Genomic DNA, 24,257 nt, shown 5'->3' with positions numbered 1-24,257 from the left:
CTATATGATTCAAAGTGGCTCTTGGCGTTATCACAGGTGCAGAACTGATAACCTTCCGCATCCCTCTCTCTGTTAAGGTTCTCGGGGTCTTCCCGGGTTGAGCAGACCCTCCGGCTGCAACCGGCCGAAATGTGAGCTGGGACCGAGCCAATGCCGAGTCTCATCCTCGTGCTGCTCAGGCCACCAGTTTCCAGCAGGGATTGCACTTCGGGAGAGGCGCACTTGAAGGAAAACGATGCTAAAAGGAGTCTCAGCGAGCACGTTAAAAATCCGTCATCGGCTTAATTAAAAAATAATCTGCCGGCCCGGTGACTCGAGGTAGCGTGCAGCAGCCTGTCCCACTGGCGGCTGCTCTCGCCTCAGTACACGGGCGGCACGAGGCGCGGAGCACCCTCCCCGCGAGGGCAGCGCGTTCACAGCCCTGCTGCAGCCGGAAGATCGGGAGGAGAAGGGGGAAGGGGAGGCGGCTGTGGGGGTGCCGCCGGCGGCTCCGTGCCGGGGGGGGGGACACACGACGACACCCCGGGCAGGCGGCGGCGCGGCCCCTTTAAGGCCGAGGGTTTCCTGCGCCTCTCGGCGAGTCACCCCGCGCCGCTGGGGAGCGGCGTCACGTGGGGCGCAGTCTTGTGACCGGCCGCGAGCGCAGCAGCCGGGGCCGCCCGCGCGGTGAGGGGCGCTCGGGGCGGGGCCGCCCGCGCGCCAGGGGCCGCTCCCCCCGCTCTCCCCTCCGCGGTCCCTCGCGCCCGGCCCCGAATGCGCGGGGCGCCGCCGCCGGGGCGCTCGCGCCGCCGCTGAGCTCCGGCGCCCCCGGGCGGGGCGGAGGGGCGGCGCCCGCCAAGTTGGGCGCTGAGGCGAGGGCGCCGCTTCCTCTTCGCTCCGCGCGGCTCCGCGGGCAGGCAGCGCCGCCGCCGCCCCCTCCCGCCCCGGCATGGACAACAAGCCCCTGCTGCAGGAGCGGCCCCCCGCCTACAGCCCCGCCGCCCAGGGCGCGGGCTACGACTACGGGCAGAGCAACTACGGCGCCATCCCCGCCCCGCAGCCCGGCTTCCAGCCGCCCCCGCCCTACCCCTACCCGGGCGCCGCGGCTGCCGCAGGTGGGTCTGAGGCGGCGGGGGAGGGCTGGCCGCCGGCTCGGGGGGCGAGGGGTCCCCGGCGTGTAGAGGAGAGCTTGAGCCCCGCTCCCCGCATCCCTGGGACGGGGAGCGGCTCTGGGGAGGCTCTGCCCCCCCCCCCCCCCGCTCCCCGGGGACGGGAGCGAGGGCGGCGCTGGCGGTGCCCCCGGGGCCGCAAGGCCGGCCGCGAGCTGTGGATGAGGGCCGTGGCCTGCGCCGCGGAGGGGCTGCCCGGCAGAAGCGGGGAGAGCGGGGGAAACTCTTGAGCTTCTCTCGCGTGGGGCTTCCCTGTCAGGAGCGAGGCGGTTGGATCGTCTCAGTTCTCACGCTTAAAACCCGCGCAGGGAGGAGGGCGCGCAGGGGCTCCAGGTGTCGAAAAGCGCCACCTCCCTCTCCCCTCCTTCCCTCGGTGCCTCTGAGGTGTAACGTCGTGTTTGTGTTTTGCCCTCCCCAGAATACTGAGTTTGCACGCATCCCTCAGATGTGTGGGTTTTCCACCTCAGAACAATGGCAAAGAGGCACAGCTGTGCTAGCAGTAAAACAGACCCTGAACTCGCACTTTTCTTTGCATGCACTTCACTGTACTCTGGTTAATGTTTGTTTTTTCTGATACACTTCAGTAGTCTTGGAGAGACTTAAGCAGGTGAGTAGATACAGTACTTCTGTTAACTGAATTCATACTAACCTCCGTCAAAGAAAGAAGTAGCCTCTCAGGAAAGACTCTGTAGAGTTAAGGGAATGCTTCAAAAGTTACAAAAAAATACACAGCTGAGGCAGACCCCAGTCATCAAGCATTGGATTGAATCTTGAGGCCATAGATTGATTTCCTGCTAATAACTTGGAGCTTATTTTCCTACAATACAAATATTACTGATTATTTTCATTTTAATTTTAAGTAGTGAGGTTGGTGGACTTTACAGGTGCATAACTTGATTCAAGAAAGTCTAAGAACTGTGCCCTCGGAGAGAAGCTCAAGATGGATTACACCTGGGCAAAGTGTACCTTGACTGTATGATTACACTGCATACATCTAACCATCCCTTTAAAAAGCATTTTTTTTCCTAATTTTTAATGTTAATGCAGTAAAGGCTTGTGCTTTCTAACTACAGCTGTTAAAATGACACATTCGCTAGCTAACAACATGGGTTTTCTGAAAGGTTTGGTTTTTTTTTTTTTTCCCCTGTGCTATGTAACCTGCTTCCTTTCCACTTGCATCCTATCACTCCTACCTCTCTCTCCAGTTACAAACTTAATATGTGGAAGTTAAGCTGGAAACCAGAGGAAGATTTATTCTGTTTCAACTAGTCTGTCTGCTGGAGTGGGACATACCTGATATATAACATCCAGAAGTGAAAGCTGCGGTCATTGTTTGTTTAAACTGTTTTTCCCTGGTGCTCAAACAGCGTTGAAACAAATTCTCAAAGTTAATTATTAGCTCAGTGTCCTTTTTAGATGGTTAAATTGTAGTAGATACTTGGGTTTATGAAGTGACTTTGCCATTAGGTGTGCTGAGTAGTGTGTTCCAACTCTGATTTTGATAGAGCTTCTTAAAGTGCTCAATCAAGACTACATTTCTATTTATTTTTTTCCATGTTCTGTTTCCATACTTTTAAATTATTATCATTGTTCTTTGTGCTTTATGTGTGGTGACTGAGGTTTTTTTTTTTCTTATTTTAGGGTATGCTGTTCCTCCACCAACATCACAGCCAAACTATTCGAGCACGTACACCATTATTCAACAGCCTGCTACCACCACTTCTGTAGTAGTAGTTGGTGGCTGTCCTGCCTGCAGGTAAAATAGCTCTCTAGTTGAGAAATAAACTCAGTCTTGGGTTTTATTTTTTAAATTACAGGTATCCATGTAGTGCCTTGGTTTTCAATAGTTTCTCTGTGTGTGTGTGTATTAGAATTGAATGAATTAAAAAAGCATTAAAATTTAGCAGTGGAGTGCTTTAATTTATGTAGTATGAGCTTGTCCTAATGGGCTTGTGACAACTGCTATAATTAATACAATAGACTTTATATATAAAAATGAATCTGTTCTTTATGACGGAGGAAGATCTGTAAGTGTATTTTTAATGAAAAGGCACCACAGTAACAGATGTAAAGGGTCAGTTCTTGGGGAAGAGGATGACAGGAAGTCCTTTCTGATGTGTTTATGCCTGGTGATAGTGAGTAGCATGATTTTATTGTGAAACTTTCTGTAATCTTTGACCATATTCACTTCTGGTTATCTGACAGTCCTGTGGAAGGGCTTCCGCTGCTGTGGTGCGTGTCCCCATTCCCAACATCCAGACTGTGCAAAACCAGGCAGGATGATTGTCAGCGTTGGTTGAAAACATCAGTATCTCAAGGCTTTAAAAGATCTCTTACTTTAAAAGTCCTTTGACTGCAGAAGAACAGGGAGATTAGTAGATGTGATTCAAAGTGTTAATCTGATGAAGTGGTGAAAACCAGAAAAAGTGGTCAGCTGTTAGCTGGAGTTGCAACAGAAGAACAACTTCCCCCTCAGAGATCAACAGCCATAAAAAAAGGGAAGGAGGCAGTCTGTTTCCACATTAGTGCTGTAAGTCAGCTGTAGTCCCTTTGCACTTCTCAGTTCTTCTCATCCCAGGATATTAACTAATGGGTGAGGGCAGCCAGATTGCTGCTGGTGCAGTTTGGACGCTGGTGTGCCTGGCCAGCTCTGACTCAAATGCAGAATCATTCCCCTTCTGTTAAACTGTATGGGAGTTACCCTTGTGGCGTCTTGCGAGGAGGCACTTAATATTCTGCAAGTCTGAGCCCTTGCTTATCAATTTCAAAACGTGTAGGAAACAGACGTGCTAGAATAACTGAAATGATACCAGGCTTCAGTGTGATCAATGTGATGGAGATTGTCATAGTGGCAGAGGCTGTCCCCCAGACACCTTTTGGTTTTGTTAGAATTGGTGTTTGTCTGAGAGTCAGTACCTGCCTTCAAAGGTGGATTCAAATAAGAAGTATCTCGTGCTATGTAAAAACAGGTGCCTGCTGAAATGCCACTAGTTAAGGCTGAAAAACCTGTACCAGCTAGAGCTATTGATCTAGAAGTTGTATGTTTTAAACAGTGAGGGAGTGTAAGCACTGAGCTGTTCAGAGGATGTGGTAGAGTAATTACATTAAAATGCTTATGCTTTAGCTCAGCCAGAAGACACAAAGATGTTACGCGTTGCTTGGTAAAGGGCAGGCAGTGTGTTTATACAGGCTTTCTGGCCCTAAACCCAATAAATCTCAAAATGTTTTGCTATGGAAGTGGTCTTTGCAATAACTTAAGATTGGTAGACTCTTGCTGCTATTCTTAGGAATTTTTTTTTTCTTTTTTCTGGAAGTTATCCTGGGATGTTCTAGGAGACACCTTTGAAACAATCATTTGCAAGTTTAGCCAAATTTGGGAACATGAGCTATCTTTTGTAAGGTGTTTTTAAGTGACCTCAGTTGAATAGTTTTCTAAGTCATCAGACTTGCTCTGCTGGAGGTACCCAGTGCTCTGTACATTGTAGACTCTTTCCTAAAGCAAAATGCCCTTCAAAAAAACCTTGTTTACTCTGGGATCCTCAGGTTTTGTTTTAGGCTGTGGAAAAAAAAAAAGTTGTGAGGAGAACTATGGCTTGTTGATTACACTGCACTGCTTAAACTGTAGGACTCTTCTCAGCACTTCTGAAATACTTTTGATCAGGGTATCCCAAGGACAAATAACTGTATCTAGTAATGGTGTGCCATAGTCGTCTTTGTCGTGTCGCTATGTTTTTTCCTAATTGTCTTTAGAGGAAGAGTCAAAGTGTCAGGGTAGGAGGGAAGAATCTCAGATTGCTTGTCTTTTGACTAGTTAAGGAATTGATAATCTGGTACTTCAAGAGAAAGGACAGGGAGGCTGGGTGGGAGGTATAATATTGGAAACATTCACAGGAACCTGAAGGGTCAATGTTCATGTTCTGGAAGGTTACACTGGCTGCTTCTCTTAGAGAAAGAGCTCATAATCCTCTTTGACTTCTCAAGACCTTAAACATAGTTCTAGTTTACTTCCTTGGCCTGGAAACCTATTTTATAAAGAATGCAACATGCAGCTACACTCTGAATACAACACTGAACAGAAGAGTTGTTGAAAGGGCATTGATAAACATAAAGGGCTGTTAATGGCACATAAAAAACTTTGTTATTAAACTGTCGTCCTGTTGCTCTAACAATCATGCACAGCATCAAATCAGAAGAGAAGTCCATCTGCTTTAGATCGTGAGGAAAAAGCCTTGTTTGTGGCTGTGGAATAACGTAACTGATGGAGTAGGCTAAAGCCCATCGAGAAGATTTCTACCATAAGAAATACAAACCAGTCTTTTGCGCTATGGCATGTATGAATGTTGCTAATTGAAATCAAAACCATTTCCAACTTAAACTATATGGTGTTGAGGAGAAATATGCAGTATTGGTCCGTTATTTGGGTAGGAGTCTATTTTATTGCAGTCATGAATGATCCTGGGATTAATAAGCTAGCTACAGTACAGTTGATCTTTAGGCTTGATTTATGGTACGAAGTCATAAAAAGTACAAAGTATGTCCAGATACTTTGTACTGTAGCCTCTCTACAAGTAGGTAGTATGCCTGTGGTCACTATGTAATTGCATTTTTTTTCTTCTACCTCTGAAGCATTGTTGCATCTGAGGGATGACTCTCCTGTCTTGCAAGCTGTACCTCTTGCTTAGAGTTATTCATTAGTTGGATCATCCTCATTCATCGTTGGTCAGTGTTGCTTTCTAATTACAGACTTCAGTATGAATGTATGTTCCATCCTTCCTTGCATTATTAAAATGTCTTGGGTGGTTGTAGTCCTGTTGTCTTAGCGTGAGTTCTTCTCCCAGCCCTGATGTACAGAGAATTAAACTGAGTTGCAGAATATTGTCAGCTTTATTGCTTGTAATTGACATCTAACGATTGGCCAAGTCCTGCTTTTAAACTATTTTATGTTCCCAAGTACAGATTGAGTCATTACAGCCACTAACTTTAGAGATCCAGCCATGTAATTATCTTTTTAGCTTGGAGAATGCAGTCTGGCTGCTTCTCTTGTGGTCACTTTCATTTTCTTTTTCTCCATCTTGCGTTGTTGGGCAGAACAAACTGCAAAGGAATGTTTGCTTTTCTATTACTTAACAGAAGAAAGATCACTTTAAAAATTCTGAAAACATTCTCTTGATCTGAAGTTTGCAAAAGCTGGTACTCAAAATCTGGGACAGAGCCTGTGATGAACCCTGGTGGATTTTTATTTTCCTGTTTTAACAAGTATTCAGCTGCTTGGAAGAAAGGGTGAGGGAAAGGACATAATGCCGCTACATTGTGGCGGCTTCCTCTTCTGACAATTACAAAACATCTGCTTGAGAAGTTTTGTAGTGGGTCCCAAATTACAATAACACTGAAGCTTCTTCCAGGACTGGAAGATGAGACAAGTTTGATTAAAACTGTATTTATTCTCAGATCTCTTACAGCCTTCTCCCTGCCACAGCTTTTTTGTTTGTTTGTTCGTTTTGTTTTGGGTGGTGGTGTTTTGTTTTGTTGGTTTTTTTTTTTTGACTTGACAAAGTAGTAAGTTCTCAGTTTTTGCTTGAAATTTTGTTTTCTTCAATTAAGTGCTTGTCTCCTGAGAGAATAGACTCTGGGAAAATTGCACTTAGGTGATCAAGTCCTTTAAAATTTCAGTCTTCTGGTTCTACTTCAGTTATTTCAATCACAAATGCTCTGTGTGGTTTGATAGAAGGCCGTTCAGGATAGAGGTTTTCTAGTTATTCACAACAACTATATTTAAACTTTATGTAAATATTCTTAATATAATTTCATAATATGTACTGGTTAAATATGCAAGGAATTAAAAAAAAAAAAGCTATTTAGAGAACATGCCTGATATTCTGAGGAAAACCTGCAGATTTTTTGTTTCTAACAGCAGGCTGACATGCTAGAGATCCTTTTGAATCTTGTGAGTGAAGCCAACTTTGAAATACCTTTTCAAGAGTGCTGTAAAGAGGAATAGCTATAATAGTGCAGCAGCTCCTGACACTGGTTTTTGTCACAAAGATGATCAGCCTGTGTTGGGAATTGCTGTAGCTCCCTTACACTACAGTATGCAGCTTTTTGTAAATGTATGCTCTTCAGGCAGACTGGGGCATTCATCCCTGCTGTGCTGTAATTTGGTGGCTGGAGCAGTTAGGGCATGAAATTCAGCAATGACTTATGCACGTGATTGCAAAGGAGAAAGCCTTGATGCAGCAGACTTGAGCAGATGCTGTGAGTCTGCCATTTGGAATTACTGACTAGGATAGCTATAACTTCCCCTGCCCGCCCCAGCCGAACAGCAGGGGCATGCAGCTGCTTAGCAGGAAGTCTGTTACCTCAGCCCAGAAGAGAGGAGGTGGTAAGCCTGTTAACAGGGTCCCAAGTGAGAACAGCATAGCTCTTGCTGTTTCTGAGGACTTCCGTTCTACTGGTCTGAACTGATTTGTGGACAAGAATCAAAACATTTTTCTAATAAATGAGACTTTATGCAATTAATAAGAAGCAGCAGGAATGTATTCCCTAATGGGACTGTATAAAAATGATAATCTGGTCCCTAATGCCCAGTCTGTCACTGGGCCTGAGTTGATAGCATTTTTTTTTTTATTAGTGTCACCATTTGTCTTGTTGTCTGTATTCTGGTAATTAGGATTTCTTTGTAGCAATGAGTTGTTCTGGGTGAGAGGAGGAAACTGGCCTTGTTTGTTGGTAACCAGAGGTGATACTGATTTGGCTGTGTATGCAGACGAGTGAGGAAAAAACACACCAGATCTCAGTCTAGTTCATCATAGATCAATGTCCACATCTACAGAGAATTTTAACTGGCATGCTTAGCCTCATTTGTGAGGCTAGGCTGTTGGTGTGAAGCCATGAAGCTTGTCTCTTGATTAGCGTGTTCTCAGAACTGGAATTAAAGCAGTGGTGCTGCTGCATTAAAGGCTGGTGACTTGTAGGCATTTCAGGAAAGACAACAGCTAGATACAGGCTGTTCCCATTGGCAGAATTTCTCTGGCTCTGCAGCCAGCCCTCTGTATAGGAAGTGGGGCCTAAAGCATAAGGAAGTTCAGATAAATCTGCAAATACTGTGGTGTCTCTTACTTGAAGGTGACTTTTAAGGAGAATTGCGTTTACATGTATGTACAGCTTGTGTTGAGGAGGGCAAGCCAGTGGCTATGTATGTATTTGGGCTTCTTTCTATGAATACAGATCAACAACCATTCAATATGCCTTCAAGCTGAGGCTGGAGGAGCTGGCACCTCTCTTCATGGAAATTAAAACCGTAAACATCCCATGCTTACTCAGTAGTTGCATATACAATTGTCAATTCTTTTTCTTCTCCCGCTTGTAGGTGAAATTTAAACATGCTTAACCTGGCTGCTCTTGTTGCATTAGCTAGGACAGACATAAAGAAAAGCTATCTATGTTTTCATGTTCAAAATTAAAGATTTAGTGTGCAGCTTCCAAAGTCCATGCTTTTGTCACTGGTCTGATGTTTCCATTGAAATCTAAAGTTAGAGACTTGACGAACCTCAGTGGCAGGAGAGATGGGATGCTGATTTGAAAATTCCACTTGCTCGATCAGTGAGGGAGTATCTGTGTAGAAGACAGCAGCCGTCTTAAGTGCAGTTTCTTTTCAGGTCTTGCAGAGCTTGTCATACAACCAACCTGTCTCTGATTACCTGGGATGACCCTTTGACTTTATTTGTAAGGGATGAAAAATGCTGATAAGTACACATTTAAATACTGTGATGTAGTGTTAAGTCTAAAAATGCACGTGTTAAATTGTACTGATGCTGTGTTCACAGATCTCACTATTGGCCCTCTGATTCTGAGCATTTGACTTAAGATACTAATGTTTTAGGACTTATTTTGAAGAAAGGGGTTGTCTGAAAAGTAATTTGGTTTTAAATACTTGTCAGTGGGAATAATTGACCTTACTTTATGGAGTTGGCAGCTGCAGTTATAGCTTAAATCCAAGATGCTGCTTGCAGTATAAATAAATCTTTCCACTTTATTTTTAGATTGGGAGTGGTGCAGTTATAATCAGCTTTTATGTGGTTTATGCTGTAGAACAAAATTTATGTTTGGTTACATTAGTGAATATACAGTTTGAATATGGACTCTCTACGCTGCAGCTCAGGCAAGATATACAAGCAAAAACTAAAATATTCATAGTCTTCCTTATAAAAAGTATTTTTTTTCTCCTTCTAAATTTAGTAACTGGCTAAGCAGTGATTGGATAAGTGTTTATCTAAAATTAGGTGGTGACACAAATCAACAGAAGCCAAAAAGTGTTTGTGTAGCTAATGCTGTAGTAGTAATCGCACTGCTATAGATGTGATAGGAACTGGCTCTGAAATAACAGGTATGTTGTGGTGGCGGTCACGCAGAGACAGTTCTGGTAAGCTTTCCAAATGAGCGTCACTTGTAGCTGACTTGGTCTGCTGCTTGGCTGTACTGTCCCTGGTCTTCCTCTGTCGCTGACCCAGCAGTGCTTCCTGTGGCTTGATTGGTCCCTCCCTTTTCCCTGGGCCTGGTGTTGAATATGGATGGTGATTTCTTTTTTTTTTCCCCCCTTTTCTTTTTTTAATTGGCATTTTGCGTTACCACAAAACACTTCCTGAATAACCCTGTTTAGGGGCAAGGGAGTTTAAAATAAATTCTGCTTGAAGTGTCAGGAACATCTGCTGACCAGTAGACTTGGGCCTTGCAAGCTGATTAAGAGGGTTGATTGTAATGGGTTAGACAGCAGTCATCTGTGCTTGGGTTTGCAGCTACTTGGGGCTGACCAGAAGTACCCTGGTTGATCCCTCTCTAATGTTTAATTAGTGTGTTTATTCTTTAAGGTCAGATCAAAATTAGGCTGCTTATACTCTTCACGCAGTGGCTTACTTGTCACAAAGGTAGACTTCAGAGCAGGAACTGAATATGGCATTGTTAAGAGACAAGGAGAAGATTTAAAAACACTAACAAAGCAAGAGTTGAATGCCTGCAGGAGGGGAATACTCAATGTGTGTGAATGAAAAAGATGGCATTAGTGTAATAGCAAAGCAAGGCAGGAAATACAATAGCCTTAACATGCTGTGTACTGCACTTGGTATGCATTTTCCAAAGTAATGTTATTTTTGGTGTCATTGAAATGCCTGGAAAAGGGACTTTGCCTTTCTTGGATGGATCTGCAGTACTGAAAACTGCCTAAATCTTTAATTACTCAGAAACACCTAGATTGTGTCTGAGCCTCTCGGTACATGTAGTATGTTACTGGGTTAACCTGTGGAGGGAGGAAAAGGAGAGGTCTCACCTCTTGAGCTTCTACTGCTGATTTTTATTTGGTCTGAGGGTGCTCAGCATTTCCACAAGTACAAATTGCCATATTCAACTTCTGCATCCAGGCTTGCCAATTTTGGTTGAACGCTAGCGTCCTCTCTATCACTGTATCTGTAACCAGTCTGGCTATCTAAACAGTTTTGAATCATTTTGCGTTTCAGTCCTATTAGCAGATTCTTCCCAGGAGATGGCACTTCTAGTAGCACATCTTTTCCCTGGCGAATGAAGTCGATGGTGTGAGAGCCTTGTTTACTGACTCCATTCTTTAATTGCAGTCTAATTTTGAGGGTCATTTGCAATGTAATTTTAGAGTTGTAGTGTCCAGATATGCTCTAGGCAAAGAGGTTGTACAGCAAAGAAATTATGCTAAAGCTCTCCTGTTAGTCTTAAGCCATGCTACATACCCCCTAGCCCCATATGCTCAGGTAGGACAGCTAGTTGGAAATCTCTGGAAGCAAGGGTTAATATGAGGCTCTTCAACTCTGCTTTAAAAGTTGGTAATAAAAGCATCTCTGCTTGGGTTAGTATGCTCTGAACTTGACCTAGCAAGCAGGTTTTGATGTTTCCTGGCACAGGCTAATGGTCTAACAACTGGCTTGGGATTAGGACTTGAAAGTTGGGTAGCAAGGATAAGTTGATGGGAGCTACGCTTTCTTTACTATTTTACTTTCCTTTTGACTCTCTCTCATTAATCCACATCTTTTTTCTTTTCTTTTCTTCTTTTTTTTTGTTTTTTAAAGTGAGGACCAAAGCTGTATACAGTGATCTGGATGAAGCATTAATAATCCAGAGTATATGGGAAAAGTTGACTGCATGATATGCCCCTGTATGATATTTGCCTTTTTTCTAGTAGTGACAGTGACTGCTGTTCTGTTCCTAATTTTTCAGTAACTCCTTCCATATTTCTTTCCCTGGCAGTACCATCCCCTCTGTTTTCCCATTGGTATTTCGCTTTGCTGGAGAACGCTCTGTGGTGAGAGGGGAAGGGAAGCAGGCACCACTCCCATGGGCTGATGGGAATCCTGGGCTAAAGTTCTCTGTAGCAGAACACTAGGCGCAGACTAAAAAGAAATACTAACCAAGCTGAGCAAATCTAGCGCCTGTAGTTTCTCTGAGTGCTGTTTGCTGAGGTGATGCAGGGCAAGTGCTGTGAGTCAGTGACTAATGCGCCAAGACAAGGGTGAGTTTCTGCTTTGCAGCAGAAATGGCCTGGCTCCTTCTTGTCTGCTGGCATATAGTGTAATTTGTCAGCACTTTCGCTGTAGAGGTAGAAATGCGTTGCATGCCAGGTGGGGGGTACGTGACGTGACGCCTTTCTCTCTGACCCTCATAAACCCACTGGACATACTTGTCATCAAGCCAGCAGAAGTGTAAAGGCTAGTTAATGGCACACAAAACTCTGTTCATCATTCCCACAAGAAACACGTGCAGTGTCAGCGTTGCCAAGCCTGACCTACAGAAGAGAGCTCTGGTAAACTGCATCACAAAGAGAATCAGTAGTGCTATTTCCAAGAAACTTGCTCTTGTGGATGCTGAGTGTGTCTGTAGTCAATAGGCAGTATTAAAACTTGTAGTAGAAATATCAGAAATGAAAGTGGGATTCTGTGTGTTAAGTCCATACATTCTGCAAGTCAGCAAGTCATTGCGGCAAGAATCAGTCATTGGCATCAAATACAAACCCCTGGTAGGTAAGGTGGACCAACTGTCTGGTATGCAGTCTGTTTGTTTAGGTCTCATTGGTGGAGACTGTCATAGCCTTTTGGAGATGTAAAGAAATCTATTTATAAAGAAGAAAGTTCCACTGTTACCTTATGCCTGATTCCTTAAACATCACTTTTGCTGCAGTTGGAGAGTAAGATACTACTGATACCACAACTATTGTACGAAGTACTCTGTAAATGTTAGGGTTTTTAGTACTTCTGGTATTAACAATAGTATCTGTAGGTGACAGGCCAGAACCATTGTCCTTTACAACATGTGCTGACTGTATCAGTGTGCTGAATATGGCAGTTCCATCCTGGAGGAAGGTGGTTTTATGAATTTGGGCAGTACCATGGATACTTTTCAAAGTTTTATTTTAGGCCAATGTTGATTTCTGGATTTGTGATTTGGTGATAGAGGTATGGAAATAGGAGCTAAAAGGTACTGGAGAGAGACATGAAACTTCTTCCATGTTTGAGGGGCCTTTCCTGAAGTGCTTTGGAGCTGTGGGGAAAAAAAGGTGGGACTTACAGCACTGAAACTAACTCCACAAAATGTGTTCCAGCTCTGGGAAAAATGGTAGGATCTAAAGTCCTGGAGAGTTTGTCATAAAAGCAGAACACTTGGGCAGAGGTGATCTCTCATTGTTCTTATCTCTCTGGACACACAGATGTCAGTGCTCGAGAGTAATCTTACCTTGTTGTGGCAAAATAAAGTCCTTGCACTGATAGATGGAGCTCTGGTAGCGCACACGCCTGACTTACAAGGAACAGAGGGGTGATGTTACGCTGAGTTTGTGGGAGTAGCCACAATGAACAGCACAGGCTACAAAAGTCTGAGCTTTGGGACACTTGTGTGCTGAGACTAGAATCTGTATGGTGATTTGAGCATTAGTCTACATCTTTTAACTTGTTGCCTTAAAGGAGTGTTATTTGAGGATATGAAATCATAAAACTACTGCTGGGATCAACTGTACCCTGACAATACCTTTATACCAAATGTAAAGTCGACTTCTATCACAAGAACTCTGTAAACAGAAATAAAGTAAGTTCATCAAAAGGAGGGGACTGGTGTTGAAAGCTTAAGCTGAACATGAAGTTGCATAAGCAGCAGAATATCAAGAACACTTTGAAAGCCCTTGGCTTCTTGTGATGGTTGAGGGGAAGGGGAATGGTTCTTAAGTTTAATCAAGTTGCAATGTTTTAGCCAACTGCAGTAAGGAAATGGTCTCTGAGTCTGCATCTTCCTTCGCTCTATTTATGTGTACGATAGGTTGCCTGTGACTGCTCGGTAGGGAAACAACTTGTTGGCCTTGGCACCTTGCTTGTAGCATGTATTTCAAGGTCACTTAGTTCTGTTTCTGTTGACTTTCACTGTACTAGGGAATCTAAGAGGACACTTCTTCAAGTGTTTTGCTAAACTCCAAATTTTGATTATTTAGTATAGCTTCTCAAATTTCTGAAGTCTGAATACTCAGGCTTTACTGTCTGTCTTCATTTTGGGGGATGTTTAGATACAGCACTTCGGAAAGAAGTCAGGGACTGAAATTCAGGTAAATTTCTGTTGTCACAGAACTGTGCTGAAACAGAATTTCTCATGTAGGGGTGGTCATTCAGTCAGGACTCAGCCAGAGCCAGATGACATCAATAGTAGGCTCTTCTACAGTTCTAAAGGGACATCAGTTTTTGGAAGTAGAAACCAGGAACACCTACTGAGGGTTATTTTAATAGTGATGCGTGTTTGGCCTTTGGACTTTTCTAGCTACCAGAAATAAACTTGTGCAGCACTACTGTCATAAGCTGTTTAACCTCTGAGCTGTTCTGGGGACGTAGGAAGCCTGAATGTGAGTAGTTAGCATAGTCCTCTACACACTTACTTAATTGGCAGCTTCCACAACGAAGTGCTGACAGGTGAAGTACTCTTTCACTGTAAATCTACAGTTAGAATTTTTTTGAAGTCCTTCTTATCCTGCTAAATTGGTCAGAGCCCTAAACGCCCAGTGCACCTAGCCCTTTGCGTGTTAATTATATTGACTTGTGCTCTCTGAAGAAAGATATGCCAGCACATCTGAGCGAATGTGCTGGCAACTGCAGGAACCAGACATTGCCAAGTTGTGTGTTAATTTGAAGTAACAGACTGAAACAAAGCTGTTTGCATCTCGCTGTCTGCAGTGGTTTTAACTTGCTTAGTGAAAGCATGAGCTGGATGTTTCACCAGAAGCCCTTAACCAGTGTTACACAACACACTGCCCATTCAAACCTTTCTCTTAAGAAGAAGCTGAAAAAAAGCACCGAATCATCAGATCAAAACATTCAGAAAACAAGGATTATTTTTTCTGAAAAAGCGCTAGTGCACATACTGTGGGAGACTTGAGGTTGAATGAACTGAGAGGGTTCACTCCAGGATAACTGTGGAAACTGGGTAGGCAAAGCATATGACACAAGTGTGACTGCTGCCTGTTGTAAAAGACCTAAAAAGCTGAGAAATTGAGTTGTTTGGTGTGCAATAACCAGTATAACAACACTGGTACAGTTAAATCTTTAGCACTGTATCATTCCAGAAGAGTCAGCAAATTATTTTAAAAGCAGGCTTCTTTTAATTTTTATGAGAGTAAACTTTAGTGACACTAAAATTTAGTTCTAGAAAACTGTACCTCGCCTATACAGAAAAACTTGACCCCAAGAAGGGCTAGCAAGGAATAAAGTTTGATACTTGCTTACAGTCTCTGTCCTGAATGTGTGATATTTTATTCCTGTGTAGTTACTTGGCAAGGTTAGTTGAGCTAGGATGCAAGAATACAGGAGAAGAACCATGACTTTCAGCTTCTTTAGGGACCAGAGATGGCTACAGAGGCACATGCTTTCATGTTAAAGCTTTCTGAATTGAGAGTGTATGTGACTTGTTCCCACTGTATAGCAGGTGCTACACCTGTGTGTGTTCTTTGGTGTACTTGCATTGACCAATATTTGGAGCTGATACAAGTGCTCAGAGGTGCAGTGGCTATGTTTTGTTCCAAGTACCAGTCCTGGATTGCAGTGATAGAGAAATGGTTGCTGTCTGGAACTAAAGAGCTAGTTTGAATTAAACCTTTTAGACTTCTTATCTACAGTCTGATCACCTGCAAATTTCCTGTTTTTCTTTAAGTGGTATAATTCAAAACCTTCTGCTGCAAGCTATGAAAAAAAAAAAGCGCCTTTTAAAGGAAAAAAAAAAAAACAACCCACAAAACCCCTTTGTAGTTTATCTTGCTATATAAAATGGTGTGGTTTTTAGTGACTGCCAGATTGCAAAGTGGTAACTTTGGGGGCAAACTTGGTGGGTGTCCTTGACTGAGTCTGTTTTCCATTTTTACAGGGTTGGCGTGTTGGAGGACACCTTCACCTGTCTTGGTGTTTTGTGTGCCATTGTATTCTTTCCAATCGGGATTCTGTTCTGTCTTGCACTGAGGCAGAGAAGATGCCCTAATTGTGGGGCAGCTTTTGGCTAAGGGGATGAACGTGGATGTGCTTATGGAAGCTACAACTGTTAGCATACTCTTTCTAATGTAAATGTCATGTACAATCATTTTATTTGCTTCAGACCTGTTTTGTAAAGTGTGAAGAAATTTAGTCTCTTGCATGTAATTTAAACTTAATCTTTTATGAGCATGTGCATTGCAAAACATGAAAACCCAACTTGTTTTCCATGTTGAGTGGCACCTGTTGAAAACTAAATAAAACTGCTTTTCCTTTTGCAATCCTCAACTTGTGGCTGGATTATTAAGTATGTGACTAATGTGTCTGATAACATGTAGTCTGAAAGTGGAGTTAGTAATCCTAGCTACAAAGAAGGATAAATATTTGCCAGAATCCTTATCATAAAAAAAAAAAAAGACATGGGTTAGGGCTGTACTTGTTGAAGCACATCAGATGTTTTTGAGGAAAGTGTTGCAAGTGCTGTGTGTGCTACCAGTATGCTAATGGTCCCTCTCTGTCTAGTAATAACAAACAGTAAGAGCTCTATTTTAATTAGTGAAGGTTTTGCTTATAGGGACACACATGGCCTCCAAGGGCTGCTGCGGCAGTGTCCTGTCTGCTATAGCAGGAGCTTCCTAACACTGTGGAACTGGTATTAGTTCACAGGCAACAGTAACTTCTGACTGCAGCAGGGCGCTTTTCTCTAGAAAGAGAGGCTGTGGCGCTGCCAAGTATGAGCTGCCCTGAGTAAAGATTTTTGCATTTCAGATTATTTAATCGATACTGAATTATGGAAAGCTTACACAATCTAGGTTGACTTGCCTCTAATATGCTTTAGAAAATTGGCTTAGGTGTAAGTTAGTTACACTTCTGAAAAGTTGGTGTTTCAAAATGGGATAATGGATATTTATGCAAGGTTCCATAGCAAATGAAGTGTCCTCAGCCTTGAACTTGAAAGGCAGTGTGAGAGGAGGAGGTGCAATGCGTGGACTACCCCTGTAGCCATCACATGCTCATATACTATTTTTTGATATCAAGTAACTGAAAGGCATTTCACATGACTTGAATTCACTGTTTGTAGTAGTAGAAGCAGGCACAACAAAATGAATATCCATGGGATGCTGTAGGAAGCATGTATGTATGTAAATCATTCTACTTTTGAGTAAGGATTAATCACTGGCAGCAGTCATGATACAGATGTCATACAGCAGGTGGGAAATATCACCTGAATATAGGCGATAAAGCACCCAATGCTGATGCAGAGTGAAGAGTCAGTTTCTGACATTCTAGGCTAACTTCTGAGATGGTTATTACTGTAGGAGAAGTCTTTCAGACAAGCTAGCTCCATTGGATTTAGAAAATCTGGGCCTGAGGTAACAAACTGTACAACACTCTTGTGACTGAAGTTAAACGCTGTATGTCACTTAACTCAGGTACTATACTATGCCAGTATTTATGCCATTGCTAGGCTCCTTAACCAAACATTTTCAAATGCAATCTGTTTTTATTTTGTGGAAGGCTGCAGTAATGGAATAACTTCAAAGGCAGCTTTTTATATTAGAATTTGAGAAAAAAATCATGGCACTGTTTTATTATGACTTTTTATAAGACTAAAGTTTGACAACATGTTTGAAAGAAAGTTATCATTGAAGAATGTGTTGACAGTACAACATTAGACTTAAAATAGGTTTATGTTAACACTTGAAAATTTGTATCTGAACATTAAGCAAAGCATTACAAATGGTCTATTCTTAAAGGATAAATATTTATTTATAACCGAGAGTGTCTTTCTTAAACAAAATAATATATAATCACTTTATACAGGCAATTCTCTATTCTGGAATAAGGCAGTTGTTACATTGTTCTGTTTGGGAAAAAAAAATCATCTTTTTCTTATTTAGTAAGTGGCTTATGCAGGCTTATAGTCTAGAACTTACTATTGCAGTTTCCAAATAATGCCAAAGATTCAGATTTGTGAGCTATTAGTTACACTGGTTTACTAGAGTATCCAAACTATCTCCAGTATTTTCACAATTCCTACTACAAAAAAAGGCATACTGTAAAATAAGCCAAAGTGCTCAAACATTAGCCCAAAGCAATTACCTCATTAGGAAGTGTAGGTTTTAAAAAAAATCAACTCCATTCCAGTATGATTCTATTGTACAGTAATTACATTTACATAAATTTTTAGAACAAGTTTAGATAGTAATTGTCATTACTGAAAATGGTGTTTATAAGGAGGAAGTACATGTGTATGGACTGTATATTCATCGAATAATTGGTGCTGATCTGTCATTTGTTACTGTTGGTCTGAGTTTCACAGTTGCAAAAGGATTTTCTCCACTGAAAAGAAACGCACAAAGTTACTAGAAGGCTTGCTGCAATACTAAACCAAATTTAAGCCACGCAGTTTCTTCATCCAAGTTGTCTGAAGACTAAGTTATGGTTTGTAATTCTGTGCCACTCTTAGTTTAACTTGAATTTTTAAAACAAGCTTACATATGAAGACTCGCTGTGCAGTGATCCAAAATTTGGGAAGTTAATGCCCAGTTAGATCCGGACATTTTTTTAAACAGACCCCAGTCTTCAAAGATTTTTGTTTTTAACCCTCAAAGACATAGTTTAAGTCCTGCTCCCTGTCAAACTACTGGAGAAACACTTACTTTTCTGAGAAGGGCCTGTGCAATGTATTTTACCTGATGCCACTCTTGAGAAAAGCACAACCAATTTTAGCCATAATGTTTTACCAATGCCTAGGAAAGGTCACAGAGTAACTCAGGAAAAACATCCTTATTTCCCCTCACAATCAATACAATAATGTAAGCCAATATAAAAATCAACACAAATAAATTAGTGTAAAAGAGCTTTAAAAAACATACCTTAGAAAAGGTGGTTTTATAATGCCATTCATATCAGGTTTCTGTAAAAGAAAAAGAAGATATTTACATAGATGTACAAAAACATGCTACAGGTGATCTCGCTGTCCCGCTAAGAAAGAGACCCTATCATTCACGCAGGCTAAAATACTTAGCTATTTAGAATAATTATTGTGTAGTTCAGTTAAACCGTGGAGAGGTAGTTGTGGAGGAGAGAATTATCTCAGAACATCAAAATTAGAAAGTTAAAAAATGGGGTTAGCATTAGTTGGTTTGGGGTTTTTTTGTGTGGTATCTCCCCCCCCCCCCCCCCCCCGAGTTTAAGATCGGTGATCACCTCCTGTCTAGCTGGGCATTTTGGTTAAAATAGCAAATGAAAAGTCACTCCAGCAGCCATCAACCAAAAGAAAAAGGACAGAACTACTTGCAGCACAAATATCATACTGTATTGTTTCTATAATTTATAAACTGCTAGTTGTCACAGCAAAATGGCAAAACTAGGCGTGGAACAGATCTTACAGAGTGAACAGTCAGTGTATCTTCATATAACTGTAAAGTCATGAAGTTAAAAAAGGCAGCAGCCAGCATAATGACATATTTAAATATTAAAAACCTGAAGTGAGGGCAGATTTCTGATCAGTATTATGTAGAGGCTTTTTTTTTTTTTTTTAATACAGCCTACTGTGTTTTGCTATTGTTGATTTACAAGGTACAAGTTCAGGTATCTCCTGTGACTTTTGTGAGTAGTGGTGGTAAGTAAAAAAGGCAAGAAAACAGCTGATGGCATGTACATATGTAATTTGCATTGTTTGTATGGGAGCAATACAAAAGGAGGCATCGTTTTGCATAGCTACTGCTAATATTTCATTGTAATGAAACTGTCATGGCTAAGCGTACAATCTGAAAAGACTTGTTTTTATAGATACAGTTTGCACTGTACTTCTGTGAGGAAGTGTACGTCGTTCTTGTGACGTGAAGCTAACCCAAAAGGTGGCAGTGCCGCTGTCACGGTGCTGCTATAGGACGCAGTGTTTCAGGTGTGATAAAACGGAAAACTGTTGCAAAGTATTACCCTTTGCAAGCCCGTTGTGCTATATTTGGCAAACGTAGCACAAGTTTGCCAAAAAGAAGTCTGGCAAACAGTTAATTTCTACTTTTTTCCCCTCTAACTTTTAGTAATCATCATACTTAAAAATGACATATTTCAAACTGCAAACTATTTGCATTGCTTCTAATAGGTGTCAGATAAGGTTCAAAGTGAAAATCTGAATATACATTCTTGCATGTGGAAGCAGGAATATGCAGTCACCTTTTACGTAGCAGCTTGACTCGTACTAATCATTCAGTCTATATGGCCATTTTGGTTTTAGTACTTAAAATTTCACTGCTGAACAAAGGCCTGTAAGCCTTTCCTTTGCAGGTACACCGTCTATTGTACCAGTAGTTCCTAGCTACATGTTCACAGTACCATGACGCAGGTGAAGAAATTTTTTTTATTCAGGACCTAATTCAGCAGGATTCTTAAGCATGTGCTTGACTCATGATTCCAATGAAATTGCTCATGTACATCAGTCGTAAATAGACTCAGACCTTAGAATTAGGCCTAATTAGCCCTTAAAATTAATTAGAATGAACAAATGCCTGAATTACATGCTACTTCTTACTGAACACCAACCCTCATCAAAGCTCTGTCAACTACTAAGTCTTTTTTTTAGTTGATATTGTTCTGCACAGTGCTGTCCTACATAACACAGCATGAACAATTTAGCTTGCAAGAACCATTCCTCATCTTTCCTTCTTGAAATCCTGAGCTATTTTTCCTGTGTGTTCTGAAACAAAAATAAGATGCCTCAATGAATCATTTCCTGCTTCTGCATAAAAGGCACTGCAAGCATACTGTTTTACGTGTACGTTAATTCTGTACGAGTCTACAAACCAGCTTGGTATTATGTTGAGCTTATTTCCAGAGCCTTATGGCGGTGTGGGGGTTGGTGGCTTGCACGGAAGCGGGAAAGACAAGGAAGCTCTGCAGCTATGCAAAAGAATGAAAGTAAACAGTGACTTCGGAGCAAAACACTTGGGTGCAAGTGCAGCGACTCTCCTCTACAGTTCTCTTCTTTATTTTGTATGGTAACAGGTAAGAGGAATCATGGGGTTACAGTAAAAAGGTAGCTGCTATGAGTTATGGGGTACCTCAACAAAAGTAGTCATTATTTTATACTCCAGAATTCCTAATTTTTTTTTTTTTAATCTTGCTTTCCCTGTAGAATCTCAAAAGATGTATTTGTTTTCCACTCCTAAGAGGCTACAAGCTTCCATTCTGGCCTCCAAAGAGAATATACTGTTCTAATTAGAATTTTGTCCTAGTCTGTCAACTGAATGATCTGCCATTCCTCTTGGTTTTTCAGTTCAACAAGAGTGTTAGTCCACAAGCCTTAAGTTTGTTCCTAAAACCCCTGAACTAATGCCACAGAACAAACAAAACAACCCTTAAGGTGACTACTCTCGAGAACGACTGAGGACAGTTAGCCCTACTGAAGACAGCAGCACAGTACAGGGATACTGAGACAATTTAATGGACTCAATAATTCGTTAGCTCTGTAGTAAGTCAGTCACCTTTTACTTGTCACAGGGCAAAGAACTCGCTGTACTACTTGCTCGACAACTTCCACAGGCCGACACATCTTTTAACTATTGCAAACATAATTACATTTGAAGGACATGTTGATCCATAGGTCTCAACAGCTAGCCATAGAATAAGTGAACCAATGTATAAATCTGACGTTACATAATTGTTAAGGCTCATTGCTTCTTTGTCCAAAAATGAAAACCACAAATGTGTCAAAATACAGATGCTTGTCTTCATAATCATTTTAGAAGTTCCCACATATTTGATTTCAAAGTGACTGAACACTAAAATTTAGATCTTGTTTCTTGATATTCATTTCATGCATTGGAAAAGCTTTATTCCTCATAGAAAAACATTGTCCTAGAAACATGACATCACTGCACAAATTATATACTTCCTACACAAGGTTCATTACTGATAAATAAAACCACTTGAATGTGGATTCAAGTATGCTATATTCAAATATATATATGCTAATATTAGACTGTTCGGACAAAAAAAAGAGCTAATCTTTTAATAGGAATATTTAGATTAAAAAAAAAATCCCCAAACATTACTAGTCTAGTCTAAATGGGGTAAGATCTCTAACTGAGAGGAGAGCATCACAAGCCCCTGTCAAGCAACTTTCATCCTTTTCGTTATGAAAGGCTCCTAGCTCTGCTTCTAGATCTTCATGGATTTTAAGGAACACAGATGTTTCTGTAATGGGAAGCACTAGCCTTTTTTCCCCTCCCTGCCAGAGAAAAGATACTTTTTTGTTTCAATTCCTGCATCTGCAAGAGATATTTTGGCAGGAATTGGTAGAAGCGTGTCTCTGTGTTGTATCTTTAGCTGCTTTTCTGAAATAGCTGTAGAGCGGCTTTACAAAGCCAAGTACAACTGGAAGGAACATTTCTCAAAGGCCTGTATAGCTGAACCTCCAGCAATTTTTCACGTTTTTTATATTTGTAAAGTTGAGGTGACCTGTTCTTCTTTTAAGAACTAGATACAAGTCTATGATGTGATCACAAAAGTGATTTCTTTGAAGACACACTATTTACTCAAGAAAGAAAGTTAATTTCCTTTCCTCCCATTTGTTAAAATTCTGTCTTTCTCCATGCTTCTGAAATGCAGATAAGAGTTTAAAATTCAGATGTTACTGACAATTTATGTAATTTGTGTCATGCTTGTGTCTTCCCAATGGTAGTTTTTTCTAGAGTTCTAGAGTGATGTATTGGAAGTTCATTATACTTTTGTTATTATTAAGTGAATGTTTCTAGTTTTACTTACTTTAAAACACAGTTCATTCTCTTTGCTTGTCAATATAACAAAGACCTGTTAACCCCCTCCAATGCCTAATACCTCTAAGTAAAAAATGCTGTAGATATACCTGCCATCCTAATAGTAGACTTAAATGAAAGAGAAGGAGAAGAGGCTTCTTTAAAGACGACCATTGTTTCCTGATGCCTTTCCATTTTACAGGAGTACTGTTATAAATATTCAGTCATCCTTTGACCTTAAAGGGACTCTTTCACCATTAATCAAAATGTGATGCAACAAACTTTCAGTTTCTGCTTTTTAAGTTTCTTTAGTTAATTTTACTTCCATAAAGTACAAATTTACAAAGGCCACTTCAATTTCTACTGTATGATTCAATAGATTACTTAGCAAAAACATCTGTCAGAAGGACAACCCAAAATTTGTTTAGATGTTATACTGATATACAAAATATTTTAGTCGTACCAATAAATAATAAAATATAGGTTTTTTAGCTACGGGCAGCCAACTGTAGGATTCCTGACTTCTGAGAAGTTTGCTATGGTGCCTACTGATGGAACTTTGCATCTTGCTCTGGTACAGTCTCAATTTTAGCAGTGACAACCTTATTTTTTTTATATATATATATATATATATATAAAAGTTTTTTGCCATCAAAATGTGATCTCTGCTTCAAGAGGCTTTTTGAAGAAAGTCTCAGAAACATTTATCACCATTAGATACACATCAGCAAAATATTCGTTTAAACAAGCAGCAAGAAAAAGACTAGCAATTGCTTAATTAGATTAGTCTTCATTTTGAATCAGTTTGAATGCTGACTTAATAGCAGAAATACTAGCTTTATATAGCATTATCTATTCATAAAAATGTATTTCCACTCAGCTGTGGTTTTGCTGACTATAGACATTAGCTAGTACATATATCCCTCAGCAACATCCACAAAACCAACACTAACTTCCATGGGGTTGCGTAAAGCATTCCTGAATACAGAGTTTAAGCTGCTTTAAATCCCCTGTCCCCCTATAGCTCTGAAATCACTTAAGATGATGGCTTTGTACTACTTTCTGTGAGAATTTTTTTATGATTCACAATTCCATTCCTGAGAAGTTTGCTACGTAGATTAAGTCTCTTAGTACTCTCAGTTATATCCCTGAACAAATCTCCGTTCCTATTGCTACAGATGGATTGAAATGCCAAAACCCCCCAATACTCCTGAAGACAGCTGCATCGAAGGGCCGCTGAAGTCAGGTACAAGTAGCTAAGGTAGAATATTCCAGGGCCTTATTTAAGAGCTCAGTTAAGTAGGTCAAGAAAAGTAAGCAGGGCAGAACGTTTGGATTCATGGTATTGCTTACTTACCGGGCCTGCATTGTCTGGTCTGTCGGTTGGTGTTTTAACAGTAGTACCTTTGGAAGACTCCATTCTTTTATCTGTTTGCAGAGACCCCAGATAGTCTGGCGGTGGGAGGACAACATCACCTTTTTCCACAAGATTTACAGAACTAATACTTCGGATTGGTGCAGGGCTGCAAGACAGAACGCAACAAATACCATTCTCAGTTCCTATAATACATCTCTCTCACTTATCTTTAGCCCCAGGAAAGCACAACAGTGCATGAGCTGAAAGTTAATAAAGGCGTACAACCCCACTGAAGTCAGTGGGACTCGAAGTTGGGGTGAAGCTAGTTCTTGGGTCTTTGTGTAACCGTTAAAACATGTTAATGTAATCAAGGCATCATACTACAGACTGTTAGAAAGTGTTTATACGTTACTGAATAACAAAGAACATGAGCAGAAAAATAACATTTTTAATAAATGTTAGAGAAGATTTGGGCATTTCTGCATGT

The 24,257-nt window shown here is 41.2% G+C and overlaps 2 protein-coding genes across 2 annotated transcripts in view; one reads left to right on the top strand and one right to left on the bottom strand.

Moving 5' to 3' along the window:
* The first annotated feature begins 699 nt into the window (after window positions 1-699).
* Window positions 700-15,937, top strand: BRI3 (brain protein I3). Its single transcript, XM_050905886.1, has 3 exons — window positions 700-1,094; window positions 2,790-2,904; window positions 15,549-15,937. The coding sequence occupies exons 1-3, from the start codon at window positions 929-931 to the stop codon at window positions 15,679-15,681; spliced, it is 414 nt and encodes a 137-aa protein (XP_050761843.1). The 5' UTR covers window positions 700-928; the 3' UTR covers window positions 15,682-15,937.
* A 1,275-nt stretch (window positions 15,938-17,212) lies between these two features.
* Window positions 17,213-24,257, bottom strand: part of BAIAP2L1 (BAR/IMD domain containing adaptor protein 2 like 1) — a 44,361-nt gene continuing 37,316 nt past the window's right edge. Inside the window, exons 12-14 of the mRNA XM_050905889.1 lie at window positions 23,771-23,936; window positions 18,529-18,569; window positions 17,213-17,992 (exon numbers count right to left, since the gene is read on the bottom strand). Of these exons, the coding sequence (XP_050761846.1) occupies window positions 17,917-17,992; window positions 18,529-18,569; window positions 23,771-23,936 (283 nt within the window). The 3' untranslated portion in view covers window positions 17,213-17,916. The remainder of the gene's footprint in view (window positions 17,993-18,528; window positions 18,570-23,770; window positions 23,937-24,257) is intronic.

Source organism: Gymnogyps californianus, chromosome 15, assembly GCF_018139145.2.
Source record: "Gymnogyps californianus isolate 813 chromosome 15, ASM1813914v2, whole genome shotgun sequence".
In the NCBI taxonomy this organism is placed as follows: domain Eukaryota; kingdom Metazoa; phylum Chordata; class Aves; order Accipitriformes; family Cathartidae; genus Gymnogyps; species Gymnogyps californianus.
Note: the sequence above shows the minus strand (reverse complement) of the source record. Positions and strands in the feature narration are given on the sequence as shown.